Source organism: Scleropages formosus, chromosome 25 (assembly GCF_900964775.1).
Source record: "Scleropages formosus chromosome 25, fSclFor1.1, whole genome shotgun sequence".
NCBI classification, from domain to species: Eukaryota; Metazoa; Chordata; class Actinopteri; order Osteoglossiformes; family Osteoglossidae; genus Scleropages; species Scleropages formosus.
The window spans coordinates 17441849-17459686 of record NC_041830.1 but is presented as its reverse complement, the minus strand read 5'-3'; the positions used below and the strand labels follow the sequence as shown (position 1 = coordinate 17459686).

General features: G+C 55.3%; 2 protein-coding genes across 5 annotated transcripts in view; one reads left to right on the top strand and one right to left on the bottom strand.

Annotated features, from left to right (window-relative positions):
* LOC108921406 (CUGBP Elav-like family member 5) overlaps positions 1–8576 on the bottom strand; it is a 61057-nt gene extending 52481 nt beyond the window's left edge. For 2 of the 3 annotated variants that reach the window (XM_029249074.1, XM_029249075.1), the window contains exons 1-2: positions 7980–8576; positions 2309–2391 (exon numbers count right to left, since the gene is read on the bottom strand). In XM_029249074.1, coding sequence (XP_029104907.1) covers positions 2309–2391; positions 7980–8460 — 564 coding nt within the window. In that variant the 5' untranslated portion in view covers positions 8461–8576. The remainder of the gene's footprint in view (positions 1–2308; positions 2392–7979) is intronic. The other variant, XM_029249076.1, reaches the window with a different exon arrangement.
* Positions 8577–12225: 3649 nt separating this feature from the next.
* sirt6 (sirtuin 6) lies at positions 12226–17390 on the top strand. Of its 2 annotated transcripts, XM_018730983.2 has the most exons (8): positions 12226–12840; positions 13338–13465; positions 14154–14336; positions 14588–14647; positions 14729–14824; positions 14906–14986; positions 15574–15697; positions 16957–17390. In XM_018730983.2, the coding sequence occupies exons 1-8, from the start codon at positions 12775–12777 to the stop codon at positions 17344–17346; spliced, it is 1128 nt and encodes a 375-aa protein (XP_018586499.1). In that variant the 5' UTR covers positions 12226–12774; the 3' UTR covers positions 17347–17390. The 2 variants fall into 2 exon arrangements, with proteins under 2 accessions (XP_018586499.1, XP_018586500.1); XM_018730984.2 differs by lacking the exons at positions 12226–12840; positions 13338–13465 and adding an exon at positions 13529–13818.
* Positions 17391–17838: the final 448 nt, after the last annotated feature.

Below are 17838 nucleotides of genomic sequence, written 5' to 3'. Positions count from 1 at the left end.
GTGCGTGTTGCCGTGACGACCCCCCAGCGAAACCGTCGGGCCGAGGCATGGTGAGAGATGTCTCGATCGCCCCTCGTTCCCTCAACATTCAGCCTTACAGGCAGGAGCAATGTGGCAACGTGATGCCGTGGGGGGTCGGCAGGGGCGGGGTTAGCGCGAGTCCATTGGCGATAAATGTGTGCAAGAAGCGTGCACATTGTGTGTGTGTGTGTGTGTGTGTGTGTGTGTGTGTGTGTGTGTGTGTGTGTGTGTGTGTGTGTGGATCATACTGCTCAGTCATGGATGGTCAGTCATCTGCTCTGCTTCCATCAGAGATCTGCTGCGATCGTCACACAAACAACTGACTCAGATGGCGCTTCCTGTCAGTCGGACGGTTCGAAACGCCTTTGTCGAATGCATGTGGACGAGTGGGACAGAGGCGTCGACTTGAAACCGAAGGTCCTGGGTTCGAATGCCCCACCCACCCAGGGTAAAAATTACATTGCTGTATAAGTGGGTAAATCAGTGTAATTACTTATTGTACAAACCTCACACTGCGTGTCAATTTAGAGAAAAGTGTTGGATAAATAAACAAACAACATGCCCACCCATCCCCCCCCCCCCCGCACTGCTGCCAGGGAGGAGCCGCTTCTTTCCCCACTAGTGTGTCGCTTCTCATTATTATGCAAGCGAAGGGAAGGAGGACGTGGCGGCGCACAAGAAGTCAGGGTCGCGTTCCACATTTCCACATTGGAGGAGCGGACAATACAACGGTCGGGTGCAGAGTGTTCCAGAACGTGGCTCAGCACAACAGCACCAAACATCTTTGTTGATGACAGTTCTTTTGTGGCCTTGGAGGCACTTTTCCAGAACATTCTGAGCTTTTGGGGTGGGAGGTGGGCACCGCACCTTGGTCCGCACCCGGGGCACCGGGGGCAGAAAGGCGAGCGATGGATGAACGTCAGATTCCCTTTCTACCGGAGATGTGTGCTCCTGTAGGGTTGTGCATTCGAAGTCCATCTTGTCCCCTCCCCCACCTGTCACCCTGCACCGTACCCCTCCAGCCCTTATTTATGCTGACTCATATTTCACAGCCCCCGACCTTGCCAGGACCATGTCAGGTCGTATCTGAGTTAAAAACCTGGCTGACGGCGTGTTGACCCCGTGACCCCCCTGGCCTTGTTCTCACCCCCAGTGCCCGTGTGTGTGTCTGGGGGGGCCCACAGTGCAGTGCACAGTGACAGCGAACCCAACACCCACTAGGCAGCCCTGGAGCCAGATTGCATTGTGCGTGTTTCCCCTCAGCCCACCTGCAGCGGGTCGGGTCCCGAATCGGAGAACGGCTCACGCGCTCCCTCTCCCATGGGCCCAGTCACGATCACGGTCACACGCTCGCGGTCACGTGACTTCCACAAACACAGGGCGGCCTCCAGCTCCACTCAGAAATAGGGTAAAGACACTAAAAATAGGACAAATCACTGTGTTTTTACTCAGCTGCTACGTTCCCCCCCGGCAGCCACTTGAGTTTTCTGGAAGGTTCCTTTGGTGTCTAGAACTGCAAGCTAGACCCTCCTGGAAGACTCTGTGTCTGAGACAAAAAAGTGCCGCTCCACCTGTGTACTGCACCTGTGTATGGATCCCGCCTCCGGGTCAGGGGGGCCTAGGGGAGGGCCGGTTACCTGACGTGGCCCTTAAACACTGTAAATCACAGTACTTCACTGTACCTCACCTGCTCTGCCCTAATGGAGCAGGACAGGAAGTGTCCATCAGAGAAGCACTGTGTGTGTTTGGCTATGTGAGAGTGCCCCCCCAGGGGACCATGGGAAAGGGGGGCACACCGACAGGTGAGCGAGCGCAGGGGGTGGAGGGGGGCATCGATCGGGAATTGCTACCAAAAATAGGACCAGCTCCTCGCTCGCGGGCGACTCCGCTTGTCCCCGTCCTGGTCAGAGCAGTTGGGTCTCCATCAACTATGTGGTTAAACCCTACCCCCCCCTCCCATGTCCCCCTCCCTGTGACATCACACACAGCAATGGGGAGAACACGCTTCCCAACACACTTCGCGCTAATGACACGGCACAGTGAACACGGAGCAGCATGTCTACTTACCGTCAGGAGCCGGTGATCAAGACAACACACGCGCACATACACACACAGTGTGTGTGTGTGTGTGTGTGTGTGTGTGTGTCCGTCTGTCTGTCTCCCCACACTATGAATTTGCTTCTGACCCCCCAGAGCTAAACCTGCTGTCACACACAGACCACCCTCTGCCACCATCAGGTACCACACCACTACAGAGCTGCAGCCAGGGGGCGCTGTGGACACTTACCCCTGGCAGTGTCTTCTGTTCGTGGAGGGCGTTCTGGGCCTTGATGGCTGACTCCCGGGCGCAGTAGGTGAGGAAGGCACAGCCTGCGGGACACAGCACACACGGGCAGGTGAGCGGGATGTGGAAGCTCGACTTCTTATGCTACTACGGTATCTGAGTAACTTAGGGCAGCACAGCAGGTAGCACTGGTGCCCCATACTGCCTGGGCTGCAGGTTCAAAACCCATTTGGTCCGTGTGGAGTTTGTATGCTCTGCCCATGTTCAGTTGCAGTTTCTTCCCTTTGTGATTCTAAACTGCCCTGTGTGCGTGTGTGCGGTGTGCACGCATTACATTACCGTGCTGTGAAAAACAGTGAATGATGACTGTAGGGAGTTTTCTTCAGTGTATCTCACACTCTTAGTCATTTTGGATAACAGCAGTATCAGCTAAATACTAGTTCATATTAGAGTCTCCTAGTGGGATTTGAACCGACAACCTCCTGGGCACAGTATTTGTTCCTGAACCTGTGCTCCATGTACTCTCTGATCCCCAACCCCACTCAGCAAAACCCGCTCGGTGACCTCCGAGCCCTGCGCTCCTCCCCGTCATTCATGCCGATGACCACCCCCACGGGGACAGCAGTCTCTGCAGCGATCGGCACGCACCCCCCCGCTGTGGATGAGACCCCCCTTGGCTCATTCCAGCAACACTCTGAGATCCTGAGTCCATCTGACAGGAGCAGACACGAAGCGGGGAGTAGCGGGGGAGTCGGGGGGTGTGCTGACGCTAAGGGTATATAACACACACTTCACATGCACAGCCTGTAAAGCTGGACAGGCGCAGTGGGGGTCCAAAGGTGCCCAGCTCCCTGAAGACAGCATGGGAAACTGCCCTCCTTGCATTAACTTTCACCTCTGAGGGTCGCGACCTTATCACTGTAGTCACCTCATTCACACCCTTTGCATGGAGGTGCACCGGCAGTCGGTGCCCTCGGTGCTGCTAAACGGGTCGGGTCGGAAACGCCATGGTGAGGAGAGAAGGACCAACGCGGCGTTCTGACCGGGAGCGCCCGCAGTCACCGCTTCCCTCCGCTCTGCTGACACAGTCCTCTCCAACAAAGAGACGGAGCATCTGCCGCGCGGTAACCACGGCAACACAGCGCACACAAGTCTCCAGGTTCCGGAACATGATGGAAGTGTACGAAACCCGCGGCCCCATTGCGCTGCCACACCACGCTGACACGGCATCTCGCTGAAGTGAGAGCCAGACCCCCCTAGTCTGTGAAGGGTTTGAGTCTCAATCCCAGCGGTTTAACATGTGTGGACTCCACCCCCTCAGCTGCAATCCATCCGCTCCCTCGGTGAACGACACGGGACGCAGGAAGCCCGTCCAACGAGCTGTCGTTCACTGTTCCAGTCACAGTATTTCCCTTGTTCTTGAATAATGAGCTGCTAATGAGCTCCCGGCATCCTCAGCGCCCGACACCACCTGCAAACCGTCATTAATGCAAGCGGGTCTCCCTCGGCCCCCCGCCGGCTTCTCAGCCCAGACGGTGTTATGGACCAGACAGCTATGCTGAGCGGTGGACAGAGCGGTTCAGGAAGGAGAAGGAACGGGTTGGACTGGGTGCTGTGAGACTGGCATAAAGGTGACTGTGGAGCCCAGGGGTGCGAACCTACAAACTGCAGGGATCGCAGTCCGCTTACGCTTGAACCTCTTTCGCTTTGATCGTCCAGCCCAGGGGTTTTACAGGAACGATCGTTTCCGAGTCAAATCCAAGATGCTGAAGGTGATCGCGAACGTAATGGAGAGGGATCCGCGCTCCTCTTCGTATCGACGGCGCCCGGGCCACCCGAAGGGTCGGCAGGTCACGCCCCACGGTCCCCGAGATGCGGTGTCAACTGTGCGTCTGCCATGTCCCACTGTCGCTTGCAGAGGCGACACACGTAACTGTGTCGTCCTCATTGAACCAGGAATCTTCCGGCACAACCCGGAGCCACATCTGCGTCTGCGCCTGACGTCACGCCCCTCTGCCCCCCACCGGACCCTCTGCACTGTGTCACATCAGATCTCTTGTGTTTGTTCTCACATGTATCATTGGGCTGCAGACGCTCCATTTTGAGAACATTCCAGGCCAAAGACTGACCCAAGATCCGGGTTCGAGTTTCCCCACGTGATGTGGAAAGTGTAAGGATCGTCTTGGCGTTTCTTAGTTTGGAAGGTGGGTGCCCCCCCCACAGGCCCCCAGGGTTTCACACGACCCTGCAGGACACGCTATCCCACAATGCCCCTGCAGTGCCGCCTCACAGCCCCATTAAGGGCCCAGACGCGCAGCGGTCCTCCGTGTCGCTCTCTGCCGCCTGGCTGGGACAGTTTACGGCTCCTCCCACCGCGCGCGGGAAGGGGGGGCACTTGGTGATGTCACACTGGCAGTGCAGTCGTGGCAGCTTAACCTATTTTCGGAAATGCCGCCCATTCTATTTATAGCCGTGTGGCACCGCTCGCGATCCCGTGTCCCCCCATCCCCCCATCCCCCCACCCCCCATCGGGCTCACAGGATTTTCTTGGTTCCTGCCGTTTTATTTTTCGGACGACAGAGGGGGGGTCGACCCGTGCAGGAACCGGCATCGGGGCTCAGGGGAGGGGCGCTCCTCTGCTGCAGTCGTCTGTAAAAAATGTCATTTGCTGGGCAGATGATGGAGATGCCGCCGGCCGAGAGCAATGCAGGACGGCGGGGAATGAGTTCACGCTCACGTGACGTGACCCTTTTTCACCCTTTTTTAACACGTAATGTCCCATGTTGCGTGTTTGTGTGTCGAACCCCAGTCAGGAGTCACCGTCATCTTCCTCGTCGTCCGACAGCCCTCGATCGCAGCTGGAACGGCACATCGGCGCGGCACACGCTCTGTCCCGGGGGGCGGCGGGGAGGGAGGGTACGGCAGGCAACGCGTCATCGCGCCACTTCTGGACCTTCTCGAAACGGGCGGATTATATAACAGGAAAAAAGCCCATTAGGAACCCTAGAGTTGTATCATTTCATTGTCCCTCCCAAAATAACCCTGTCCGTCACGGCTGGAACACAGCTGAACACGGCTGGAACGCGGCTCCGCGAGCTCATCCAACCCCCCCCACCCGTTCATCTTCATCGCCCGCCATCCGCGTTCGCACGGCCACGGAAATGTTTCCCTGAACCGATTTGGGCTGCGTCTCGAGGGTCCAACAGCAGGGTCCCTCCCAGCCACCCCCCCCCGAACGCCGCACTTCGCTAGCCTCTTCTGCTGTTCCGTCAATATTTACATGCGTGTCAGCGTCGGGCGAACACGCAGCGATCACTGGATGGTCTCCCCAGAACGATCGGGCGTTTCTCACCATTAATTATAGATTAGTGTGAAAGTGGGCCACAGAAAGGCACGGTGGTGGTGGTGGGGGGGGGGGGGGGGGGGGGCGGTCAGGGAGCCAGGGAGCCAGGGATCATTCACTGTGGTTATGGGGCGGGTGCGTGAACAAGACTTCGCGTGTGAATCTGGGCATGTGTGTGAGCAGGTGAGCAACAGGAAGTGCATGCGTGTGTGTGTGTGTGTGTGTGTGTGTGTCAGGGCCTTTTGTTTGTTTGTTTTCCATGGAGCTGTTGCGGGTGCTGACATGCCTCTCCACAGTGTCCCTGTGACTTTGCCCCAACACACACACACACACACACACACACACACACACGTGAATGTCCTGTCCTCCACCTCGCGGCTCCAAAACGTTCCTCCAGACAAACCCCCCCAATGAACTTCCCTTCCTTTTCACATCCTGGAATACCACTGGCTGCCATGACAACACAGCGGGGGGTTTCATCGCTGCGGTGGAACAACAGCATGGTCTCTATGCCGAGAGCCCCGACAGACGGAAAGTTCTAGATCACTTTCGTGAATAGCGACTTTTCCTGAGCGGACGACGCCCCCACACACACGCTCCTTTTTTTGAGGTTCTCTGCGCTCCCCCTCCCCCACCTCCAGCTGCTCTCGCAGGCCTCCCTCCACAGGGCCCATCTATCACACGGGGGCAGCAGGGAATGTTTGAATAAATATTTCATTAGACTCGTCCACTGATGGAACGCGTGTCTGTGGGCCGTTTACGAAAGCATTAACGCCCCCCTCCCCCGTTGTTAACTTCATACGGACCCCCATCACAGCAACTGCTCTGACCCATAGCCCTGACACAGATTTCTGTGTGTGTGTGTGTGTGTTTGGCTGTTATAATCTGCTCAAATGTCATGTTGCATCACAGCCACAGAGTGATGTGTTTATTAGGAAAGGATCTCAGTCTGAACTGAGAATGATGTTCAACGAGCTCCCTGTGTCCCTCAGAGCTGCTGAATCCCTCCCATCAACACCATCTGCTATGATTATCTATGTATTTGCTATTTGAACATCACTTTTATAGAAGCTACTGGAGGGATGTGAGCCAGCAACGTGGTGATGTCACACACACAAACCGTGTGTCCGTAGCCATGTGTGTGTGTGTGTGTGTCTAAAGCTCGTCGTCTGTTGTCGATGATACACTTTGTTTACTCCGAGCTGCGCGTCACTAGAGAAAGGAGTCGAGGGAATGACTCAAAGGGAGTGTACATTTTCTCAAATGACGAGGTAAAATTAGTGACGGTACACTTCGCGTTTGTTACTCCGTGAGCAAGGGGGGTGCGGTGGTGCAGCGGCGTGGCGGGTTTTGCCTGTGTTCTGCTTTCTGGTGGGTCTAGGGTTCGAGTCTCGCTTGGGGTGCCATGATGGCATCCCATCCTGGGTGTGTCCCCTCCCCCTCCGGCCTTGTGCCCTGTGTTTCCGGGTTAGGCTCCGGCTCGCTGCAACCCCGCTTGAGACGAGCGGTTGTAGATATTGTGTGTGTGTGTGTGTGTGTGTGTGTGTGTGTGTGTGTGTGTGTGTGTGTGTGTGTGTGTGTGTACACGTACTCTGTGAGTCAATAGCAGAACAAGGAATGTGGAAGTTACTGTGGAGAAGTTCAGTGTGCAAACTGGTGGAGGTTCGAAGAGGTCCCTGCAGATGAAAACTCTGTGTTTGTGTGTGAGGACAGGAGGACAGGAGGACAGAGGTGGGAGAAATGTGGCCCAGCAGCAGGCGAGATCCAAGGAGCACAAAGAGCGCCGTTTTCGCGCGCGCGGACGCGCGCGCGCACCGTGCCGTCCCGCGTCCTCGGCTGCGCGTGTTTAGGAGCGCTCCCCGTTCACACGGCATTGTTCGCCCCTCGGCTCGCGGGAGCGCGCACAGCGGGACGGTGGCGCGCAGACTCGCGCCGCCACAGGAGGAGTGAGTGCGCGCGACAAGGTGGACACGTCACGCGAGTGAATGACAGACAAACGAGGAGATCGTGAGGGACACGACACACACACACACACACACACACACACACACACACACACACACACACAGAAACACGTGTGTTTCACTTACTGAAAGTCGCTCTGTCTGTGACACACGCGGATGCACAGAGCGCCTCACTTTTATTATTATTAATATCATTATCATTAGCATAACGAAAGAAAGTGAGACGAAGAGCAAGCAGAGTGTTTGTTGATGAGGAGGAGCAGTGTGATGGTGATGATGATGGCGATGATGATGGTGTGTGTGTGTGTGTGTGTGTGTGTGTGTGTGTGTGTGTGTGTGTGTGCGTGCGTGCGCGTGCGCGCGGTACCTTTGTGCATGCCCGTGTAGCGGTCCTTGAGCACCGTGAGCTCGTGGATCTTGCCGAACTGCTCGAAAAGCGGCTTCAGGTCCTTCTCCTCCAGGTTGCGCGGAATCTGCCCGATGAAGAGCTTGATGGCGTCCTGGTCCTTCATGGCTCCTCCGCCGCCGCCGCCGCCGTCCGCGTGGATCGAGAGGGGCTCCGAGGCGCTCATGGGTTTGGGGGCTGCGACCTGCGCGTGCTGGTGCTGATGCGCGACGAGGACCAGGGGGTGCGCGCTCGGCGCCGCCCCCGCTGCGCTCAGGAGCAGGCTGCCGTGCGCGGGCTGGTGCTGATGCTGAGGCTGAGCCTGAGCCTGCTGCTGGTGATGCTGGTGGTGCTGCTGCTGATGAGGCTGATGCTGAGGCTGATGATGCTGAGGCTGATGATGCTGAGGCTGCTGCTGGTGATGCTGCTGCTTCTCTGCCTCAGTCTGGGTGAATCTGGCCATCCTGAGCGGGGAGCAGCGCGGTATCAAGAGCAGCGCGCAGCCTCGGACAGGGAGCAGAGCACTCAGCTGGAAACCCGGACACACACCGCTCTCCACACACACTGCCCGCCACGGGGGACGGGGGACGGGGGATGGGGGGATGGGGGGATGGGGGGGGAGCACGGCGACAGGAGCCCCGCTCGCGTGCGCCACCAAGAGTCGCGACGCGGTACTGCAGCCAGGTGCCACAATGGAGCGCTCGCTCGTTCGCTCGCGGGGTGGACGACGAAGGGAAGGGAAGGGAAGGGAAGGGAAGGAAAGTTCATTGAGCTCGTGCTCGTGCTCGTGCTGCCCCGCCTCTCATGCAGCTCGTACTCTGTACTTAAATAAACTAGCAACGGGATTTCACTCCGTAACCTTCTATTTTTTTTTAAGACCAACCAAATTAAATCCGTGCTTAAGGACCCGTTGCTCCTGTGGTACGTAGGCCGCCCCCCCACCCCGTGGGCATGGGCCTGTCCTCCTTTTGCACATGGAGGTGAATATTACTGCCCCCCCACCCCACTCCACCCCGGGAACTCAGGGCAGCTGAGCGACGTGGCGCACGACGCCGGGCCGGACACAGGACCACGAGCGCGCTGCTGTCGGAGCGCGCCTCTCTCTGAGGGCCGTGATGAAATAATGTGCAATAAGTGTGTGTGTTCTTCCCCACCCGGCTGTGTTTGTGTGTGTTTGTGTGTCTCTCATCCTCTGCTCCCTCCCTCACTTTTTATCATAAATCCCTTGTTAGTGCAGAGGAAGCGCTTTGATGCTCAAATGCAAACGCTAGAGGGAAGGGAGGACTTTTCGTGGGCTGTATCACTGTAACCGTCCGAGCTCAACGGCTGCCTTTGAGCAAGTGGGCAAATCGTCTTTGTCTCGCAGCTTCGGCCTCTGATTGGACACTTTTCCTTTTTAGGACTCCGAGCTTGAGCTTGATTGGCTGCGTCACAGCTCTGGGCTCCAGCACAAGCTGCGAACTCAAAGCGATGGGGCCAGTGGGCCGACCTGTAAAGTACCGACCGGACTGGACCGGACACCATTCACTGGGACTTCAAATTTCTCAATAAAAATCTGTCTATCTATCTATCTATCTATCTAACCTCTGACCATGAGTTTTACATATGTTTTATATATATGTGTGAGTGTGCATCACACACATATATATACATATGAGCCCAAATAGAGCCTTTGGTTTGAATTTGGGGAAAGAAAGGGCAGTTTACATGTTTCTCTAAACAAAACATGCTTTCAGTTCTACTGCGTGTGACTGACACAGTGGTACGAGGGGTTTAAATAGAGGTGGCGGTGCGTTGAGGTGTCAGTCGTCAGCGTGTGTGCAGAAGCTCGTGTGTCGGGTGAACTAAGCGCTGAGTGGAGCGTGGAGACGCTCTGAGGATGAAGGGCAGAGGAAGCGTTCGCTCTTTAGCCCAACTAAGCGGAGGTGTCAGAGCGCCGTTTCATCTCTCAGCGGCTCACAGCGCTCCGACAAAAGTGAGCCGCGAAGCCGAGTCGTCCTGCGGCGCAGGAGTCCCGTACGCACAGTGCGGCTCAAACGGAAGCAGACAGGAGCACCTGATGGAGCAAAGAGAAGGAAAAGGGCAGAAAAAAGGAGGTTCCGGGTTTCGGGAGACGGCGCTCGTGACATCCGGCCCGTGTTCGTCACAGAGCCGCTGCGGTCGAGGTGCCCAACCATCTTTTGGGGTCATCCAGACCTTCGACTGCTGCAGTGGGGGGACCAGAAGGAGCCCATTAAAGGAGTCGTCTTGCTCTTGTACCTTTGAGGAGGACAGTTATGCAGCACATTCCATAAATGGGTACTTTTTACAGTACTCTGCATACAGTATATACTTTTTCCTCTTAACCGTATCGATAAAGGAAATGTTTTCATCCGTTTAATTTCAGTCACTGTCTTGTTACTTTTGAATTTTTCCCATTTAACTTTCACCAGTCAGTGTTTAGTGTTAACTAATCAGGCTTTACTGCTGACCAATCAGAGGCCATCGTTGCATTTTGTCCCATTTTATTGCCACCCTGGCGTTAAATATGTTCACTAAGGTATGAATATTTTTCCATATTGTGACAGTTGAGCTTTATAAGAGTTCAGCAACTGTTTTGCAGTCATTTAGTGACTCGCAACTATTTTGTTCATTTTTGCTGTTTGGTAACATTCTCAGACAGTTAAAGGTTTAAAAAGAACCTGTACCTTTATACACGTTAGAGCAATCACTCATTTTATTTAATTAAACTGAATACACACACACACACACACACACACACACACACACACACATTTTCTGAACCACTTGTCCCTTACAGGGTCGCAGGAAACTGGAGCCTACCCGGCAACACAGGGTGTAAGGCCGGAGGGGAAGGGGACACACCCAGGACGGGACGCCAGTCCGTCGCAGGGCACCCCAAGCGGGACTCGAACCCCAGACCCACTGGAGAGCAGGACTGTGGTCCAACCCACTGCGCCACTGCGCCACCACATCCCCTCTGTAAACTGAATATTTTTTCTTAATTTTTTTTCCGTGACACTTCTTTGCTTTTACTCAAGTCAATTTGCTTTTACTCAGTCAATGTCTTGACACGTACTTTTACTGGGAAAATTTTTTTACTCAAATGCTGTTTTCGAGTGGCGTAACCCACCTCTGCAGGTCACGCGGGAGGCGTGTAAGGTCAGCGAGGGGATGCCACGCACTGGGAGGTGAGCAGTTCTGAAAAGCAGTGGGGGTTCTAGGTCACTCAGCTGGTTGTCCGACCCCCTTGCGGCTCAGCTGCTGCTTTTCTCACTTCTTGACCTTTCCTGGACGCCCTTTCCCGCTCCACGAACTCCACAGACCGCGGTGCGCCCGCTTTCAGAAGATCCGTCTCTGGGTGTGCAACCCGGTGTGTTGTAGGTCTGCACACGCAAATCATGCTCGGTCCTGCAGGGCGCTGGGGAAACGAGCGGCAGCAGTGACGTGATGAAAAGGAGCGACGTGTGACGGGCGGCTGCGGTGGCCGGGGCCGGAGCGCCGGCGGACGAACAGCTCCGAGCCCTTTCGTGAAGGGTCTGCTCTGTCTCCTAGGTAACACGACTCACCGCGGGGGCTGGTGGCATGGGCGCCTCTGGCAGAGGAGCGAGGGAGCCGCGGGGCGGGGGTGCGTACATTTCATTGACCGCTGCCATTAATAGTTCGCTGGGCTGAAGAGGCCGGGGCAAGAAATCAATACGCTTCATGGGTTTAGCCTCAACTCAGAAGTTACGTGCAATTTAGTGGCCTCTCATTTACGCTGTTGCTTGGCCGACTCGAGCTGCCTGCCTGCAGGGGGCGTCGTCCTGGAAACCCTCGGGTGAACTGTGCAGGGACCGGGAGCAAGGTGTGATCTTCTGGTGTCCCGGGAAGGCGTGTGTGGTGAAGGGCTTCCGAGGTCACGGCCCAGGGCACTGTTCCTGCGGGGCGCTCCAGCTCTGAGACGCCTCGCACCCTGAGCCGAATGCCGTAGGGAGCGACGCCACTTAGTGGCAGCGGGGTGTCACCGGTACGTGTGGAATCTCAGGAATGTACGTCGTGCGGGACGCATGTGTCCGCTGCCCCCCCGACCAAGACAATGAGCTGTGTGAAGCAGTGTGCCCCCCTCCCCCCGCGAGGCACTTTGTATTCTTACATCATTTAAAAAGATCTGGTGTGGTGAAATACTGGTAATGTAGTGGTTACAGCTACAGCCTTCGGACCCAAAGGGTGCAGGTTTGAATCCCACCTCCAACTGTAGTTACTCCACTAAACTTACCTACCTCTGTAAATGAGTAAATAATTGTAAATATATTAACTTTGTGAGTGGCTTTGGAGAAAAGTGTCAAATTCCAGTGATTTATCACTCTGGACGAGTTCAGCGTAGAAAACTCCCTTTGCCACCTAGTGTGAATTTGTTCTCCCGTGTTTACACCTCGTTGTCGCTGATCAGTTCACTTGACAAGTTCCGCACGGTGACAATAAACATCAGTAATCAGCGCGTCAAAAAATGGGTGTAATTCGCGGTTCCTACCAGCAGGGGCGACATTCGCACGTGTGGCACTGCGAGACGCAGGGAAATCCACGAAGAAGAATCTTCACGCCACATCCCCCTCTTCTGCCTAAGGGAGGGGTTTCAAGCGGAAGTCCGGGCGGAAGTAGGGCGGAGCATGAGGCGGAAGTGAAGGTGCTTCGCTACAGACCGGCGGAAAGCCGTCAGTGATTTGTGTGTTGAGCTGTTTTGTGAAGTCTGTGGTTCCCGTTTGCAGAGAAGCGGCAAAGGTGACCGAGCGCGGTCATGTCGGTGAACTACGCGGCCGGACTGTCTCCGTACCCGGACAAAGGGGTGTGCGGCCTGCCCGAGGTAGGAGGCGCTGACACAGGTGTGACAGGGCGGGCTCAGCCTCCGCTCCGGCCGCCGGCCGGGGGGTCTCGCTCTGCTCTCAGACCACGCGTGTTGTTGGCCAACGACTGCTGCGGTGTTTACTCTCTCTCTCTCTCTCTCTCTCTCTCTCTCTCTCTCTCTCTCTGTGTGTGTGTGGACGCAGCTCGCGCTCACACACTCGCTGCGAAGATGTTAATAACATCGCTGATACTGGTCTAGTGGGAAGGGAGGGTTTGCATCGTAGTTGATCCTTCTTCGAAAGGGTCAGTTAAAATTAGGGTCACACTTAGTGAGTCCGGCCTCAGACCAACCGGTTCGAACCAGTATGATGTTTGCGAAAGTAAAATTAACAGTAACTTTGCATATTAACTCTATGGAAACCTTTTTCACTGTGTGTTCATATATCGTGTGGGGTTCTTGCTGTGGCGGGGGGGTCACAGTCACATGATGACCTAGTACACCCCACCCCCCCCCAGGTGTTCGACTCCCCCGAACAACTCCGCTGTCAGGTGGCCGCACTCGCCCAGATGATCCGCGACGCCAAGTACCTGGTGGTGCACACGGGCGCGGGGATCAGCACCTCTGCAGGGATTCCCGACTTCAGGTACTAGGAGTGCCGTGTTTGTTTTTATTTACAGTCGTGTTGTCTCCTGATTTTTTTTTTTTTTTTTTTTTCCCCCCCACCTTGATGTGCCCTAGGACCCGCCCCTTTGTTCACAGGTGATCTGTCTCTTTAAGGTGTCTGTCAGCTCTGTAGTTACACCGCTCCGCCACAAGAGGGAGCCGCACATCCATTGTATGTCGCTGGCACAATTCTGTGTTCCAACTGGACAGACAGTAGGAACCCGAGTGAAAATTGCTCATCTTTCTGCCCATGGAGCTGTTTCCTGTGGGGGGGGCGGGGATCTGAGCACACGGCTGCATGACGACACACCACCACCATGCTAGTTTGTGTAGGTGAGGACCCCCCAAGCTGCAATACGACATTCAGTTCGTCCAAGGATTCACCTCCCGCTCGCTAAACATGCCCTGCTGTGTTATTTATTTGCTGCTGGTTTTTCCCCACAGGTCAGCAGTGTTCTGAGCCCTTGAGTCAATACTTGCGATTTTCTCTGTTAGATCTGGCTCTGTGGTCTCCGCTCGTTACCCTCGTGTTGCTTTCTACCCGCACAACTCTGGTGTTCTGCTGGAGCCGAAATTGGCTCCGGGTCTCGGGGGGTGCGCTGCAGTTCATACGGTTCAGAGTGCATTGGCGTTCATGTCTGTTCCCTATCCTGCGCTCACTGCCCCAGGGGCCCCAAAGGCGTGTGGACTCTGGAGGAGCGGGGCGAGACCCCTCACTTTGAGACCACCTTTGAGGAGGCGCGACCCAGTCCCACCCACATGGCGCTGCTGGCGCTGCAGAGAGCCGGTTACCTCAAGTACCTCATCAGCCAGAACGTGGACGGCCTGCACATGCGCTCCGGCTTCCCCAGGTACCACCTCCCTCCTGAGCCATTCCTCCCTGGGACCCGCCGCCTATCGTCATTATCAGCGATTCGCACAGATGTTAATCTCTCATTTCTGTCTTCTGTATTAAAACGTTTTTCCCTTCTGGAAAATCTCAAGCTACTTAATGAGTCACTGGATTCCTGAGTTTTACCATAGCCCCATCGTAATGAACAGTGTCTGGAAAAGGAAAGATGGCCTTTTAAATATTTCTCTCTCTCCGTCATTGTCCGCCCAGAGACCTTCTTTCCGAGCTCCACGGCAACATGTTTGTGGAGGAATGCTGCAGATGTGGCAAGTATGTGTACTCTGTGTGTGCGCGCGCGTGTATATGTATGTGTGGCTCTGAGAGTTCCTGACATTGTGTATTACAACATAGGCAGTATGTGCGGGACAAAGTGATTGGCGTCATGGGCTTGAAACCAACAGGGCGCTACTGCCAGGAGACCCGTTCCCGAGGGCTCCGTGCCTGCAGGTAACTGTGCCTGCCTGTCTATATGGATGCGTGTGTGTGTATGTGAGCAGGTAAACGCACAGGGGAATATTGTGTCTGCAGGGGGAAGCTGATCAGCACCATTCTGGACTGGGAAGATGCACTGCCAGATCGGGATCTAGGCCGGGCCGACGAGGCCAGCAGGTGGGTGGGAAAGGAAATCTGCTACCGGGGGGGGGGGGGGTCTGGGGTGGGCAGTCACCCAGGTGTCATAATTGTCTGTAAGAGGATCAGTGATGTGTCATTACAGTGTATCTTTAGTGTCACTACAATGTACAGTCTGTCCACAGCAACAGAAGTGGGATTTTGTCATACAAGCGATACCCTTCCTGTCATAGACACACACACACGTGCGCAATGTTGGATATTTCCATGGGAGCTGTTTGAAAACATAGCGCACAATCCCTGCCTTTGTGCCTCAGAGAGCCTGGTAGCCAGGAGGAGGGTTCACATCCCATTTGAGGGAAATGTTCCATCTCTACTGTCCCCAAATACATGCCTGCAGTGGCAAAGTCACACGGCTGCAGCTCAGACACCAGTAGTGCAGGAGGAAAGTGTGTAAGCGGTGCCACGGGGTCACAGTCCTCAGAACACAGCAAGTCGCATTGTTCTCCACTCCAAAGAGCGTTTCTATTTCCACGATCAGCAGTGCCACAGGTGCCATGAGGGTGACAGCGCTGCTTGTGCCACAACCACAGGTCCTCACTCTGACCTCATGGCTCCCCCCTTAGGCGGGCTGACCTGGCACTGACCCTGGGCACTTCACTGCAGATCCGGCCCAGTGGGAACCTTCCGCTGGCCACCAAGCGCAAGGGGGGCAAGCTGGTCATTGTCAACCTGCAGCCCACCAAGCACGTGAGTCTCACACACACCTTTTTATCAAATGCTTATTAATATACAGCTTCACGCGGTCATGGATGAACAGGGGTCGGGACTCGGGGATGGGGCCCACAGCTACAGATACAAACCCTGCAGTGGGGCAGCAGTTTAGGGTGGGGGGGGAGAATCTAGAGGAGCAACAAAGAGCTCAAGACCTGTCCTGTTCGCTCGCTTAGCTGATTTCACTGATGTTTCTGGAGTGTTTTTATTTGTAGCAAACACACCAACCCTCCCAAAACACAGACAACAGCACTCTTGGATCGGACCCCTCGCTGCTCCTCCTCTGTGCGGACAGGTTTCTACAGAATTTCCACTTGAAAGGCTATTTGACTTTGCTGCCGCAGTTCAGTTGTCACGGAAACCAGCAGTTCTGTCACTTACTGCGAGTCGCTGACTCCCCTGACACGTCTCAGTTCCAGTCCTGAATTTCACATGTTGCAGAGACTTTATGTGCGATACAGATTCCCCCTGGGGGTTTGAACCTGCAGCCTCCTGGTTGCCCATCCAGCTGCTTACCAGATGTTGTGTTTTTTTATTTTCTCCCTTCGTTCCACTTCCGTTCTCAGGGAAATGGGTTTGAGGAGCACGTTGTGCTTAAAAAGCTGTGGATGGTGATTCGGCTGAGTGAAATCTGCAGGAAGGGATCCGCTGAGTTGATAGTGGCTCTCATTTGGGTCACGTTAGGCAACGCGAACCCATCTTATGCCGGCGAGTGTCCCAGGGGGAGCCGACAGCCCCTCTTTTTGTTCATAAATAGATTTTTCACAGCCATGAAATGGGACTTTGTTGCTAGCGGAAACCGAGGTGCAGCAGCCGTTTTACTCATATTTATCACGGTTGAGCAACTGGCATGTAATCAACACTGAGTGAGAGGAGGGTGCTGCTGGGAAGGAACGGAGCTCTGCAGCATCGGGTGTTTGTTAGAACGGGGCGATACTCCGCGCATGCACACACGCACACACACACACGCACACAGAATAATGGCTAGAATCCGAAGCAGCACTTTACGCATCAGCGGGACGGCAGATAAGATCCCCCTCCATCACATTTCTCTACTTCATCTCGCCCTTCTCACTCCCGAGCTCTTCCACAAATCATGGCCTGTTATCACATCTTAATGTTGTTGGTTTGCGAAATGTTCTCGTGTGAACCTGCGACTGTTGCTGTAAACGGTGCGACTGAGGAAGGAAGGGAGGTGTGCGCTGCTCACGAGCGAGAGCCCTTCATCTTCTCAGGACAAACACGCCGATCTACGTATCCATGGCTACGTGGATGAGGTCATGATCCAGCTGACGGAGCTGCTGGGGCTGGACATTCCCGTGTGGACGGGGCCAACGCTGTGCGAGAGCTCCGCAGTGGACGTGAAGCTTGGCCCCCTCGCCTTTCCCAAGGTGGAGGTCAAGAGCGAGGAGGTGAAGAGCGAGGCTGAGGAGGACAAGAAGGGGGCGACCGAGCGTATCTCAGCAACTGACTTCCTTAGAGCACCCAGTGACAAAGGGGCAGGAAGCAGGCAGCTGGTTAACAGGAGTCCCCTCTGCCGTCCATCTGCACCGGGGCCCCACTGCGCCCCTCATGCCAAGAGACCCAAACTCCCTCCTGAATGTCCCGAGGCCGGTGAGCCCTGATAGCCACGCGACAGAGGGGGGGACACACACACGGGCACAACCCCAGCGGAAGGCCAGTGAGCGCAGCATGGCCTCCAGGGGGTGCTGTGGCCCAGGTGGCAATGTTCTGGGGGGCAGAGGTTTGCCGATGGCCGTTACCTCACCGTCAACCCCCCCCCTCCGCAGGTTCTCCTGTTGCAGCATCAGGAATTTGTGCAGGTTGCAAACGCAGCGTAGCGCAGGACTCCTCTCGGGTTCTTTTCTACACGCCGGTGGGATCGGCGCCTCCTCTGCCCCATCTGACACTCGGGTTTTGTTTTGTCTCATGACTTTTTCTGTATCCGGGGGGGTTGGCGGATTTCTGACGCCTCTGACTGAAGAGGTTTTCCTCATTGCTGACCGTCCCTCTTCAGACCTTTAGGACTTTTGGGGGAGAATTGCCGCACAATATAGAGCCTACTGGTGTTTTTATAACCTTTCTTTTTTAATCAATAAAACTTGTTTCTGTAAAGC

Excerpts from the sequence above, each read along its gene's own strand:
- sirt6 (XM_018730983.2), top strand. The coding sequence starts at position 12,775 with ATGTCGGTGAACTACGCGGCCGGACTGTCTCCGTACCCGGACAAAGGG. Across the intron at positions 14,648-14,728 it reads GAATGCTGCAGATGTGGCAA|GCAGTATGTGCGGGACAAAG; the intron begins GTATGTGTACTC and ends ATTACAACATAG. Across the intron at positions 15,698-16,956 it reads ACCTGCAGCCCACCAAGCAC|GACAAACACGCCGATCTACG; the intron begins GTGAGTCTCACA and ends TCATCTTCTCAG.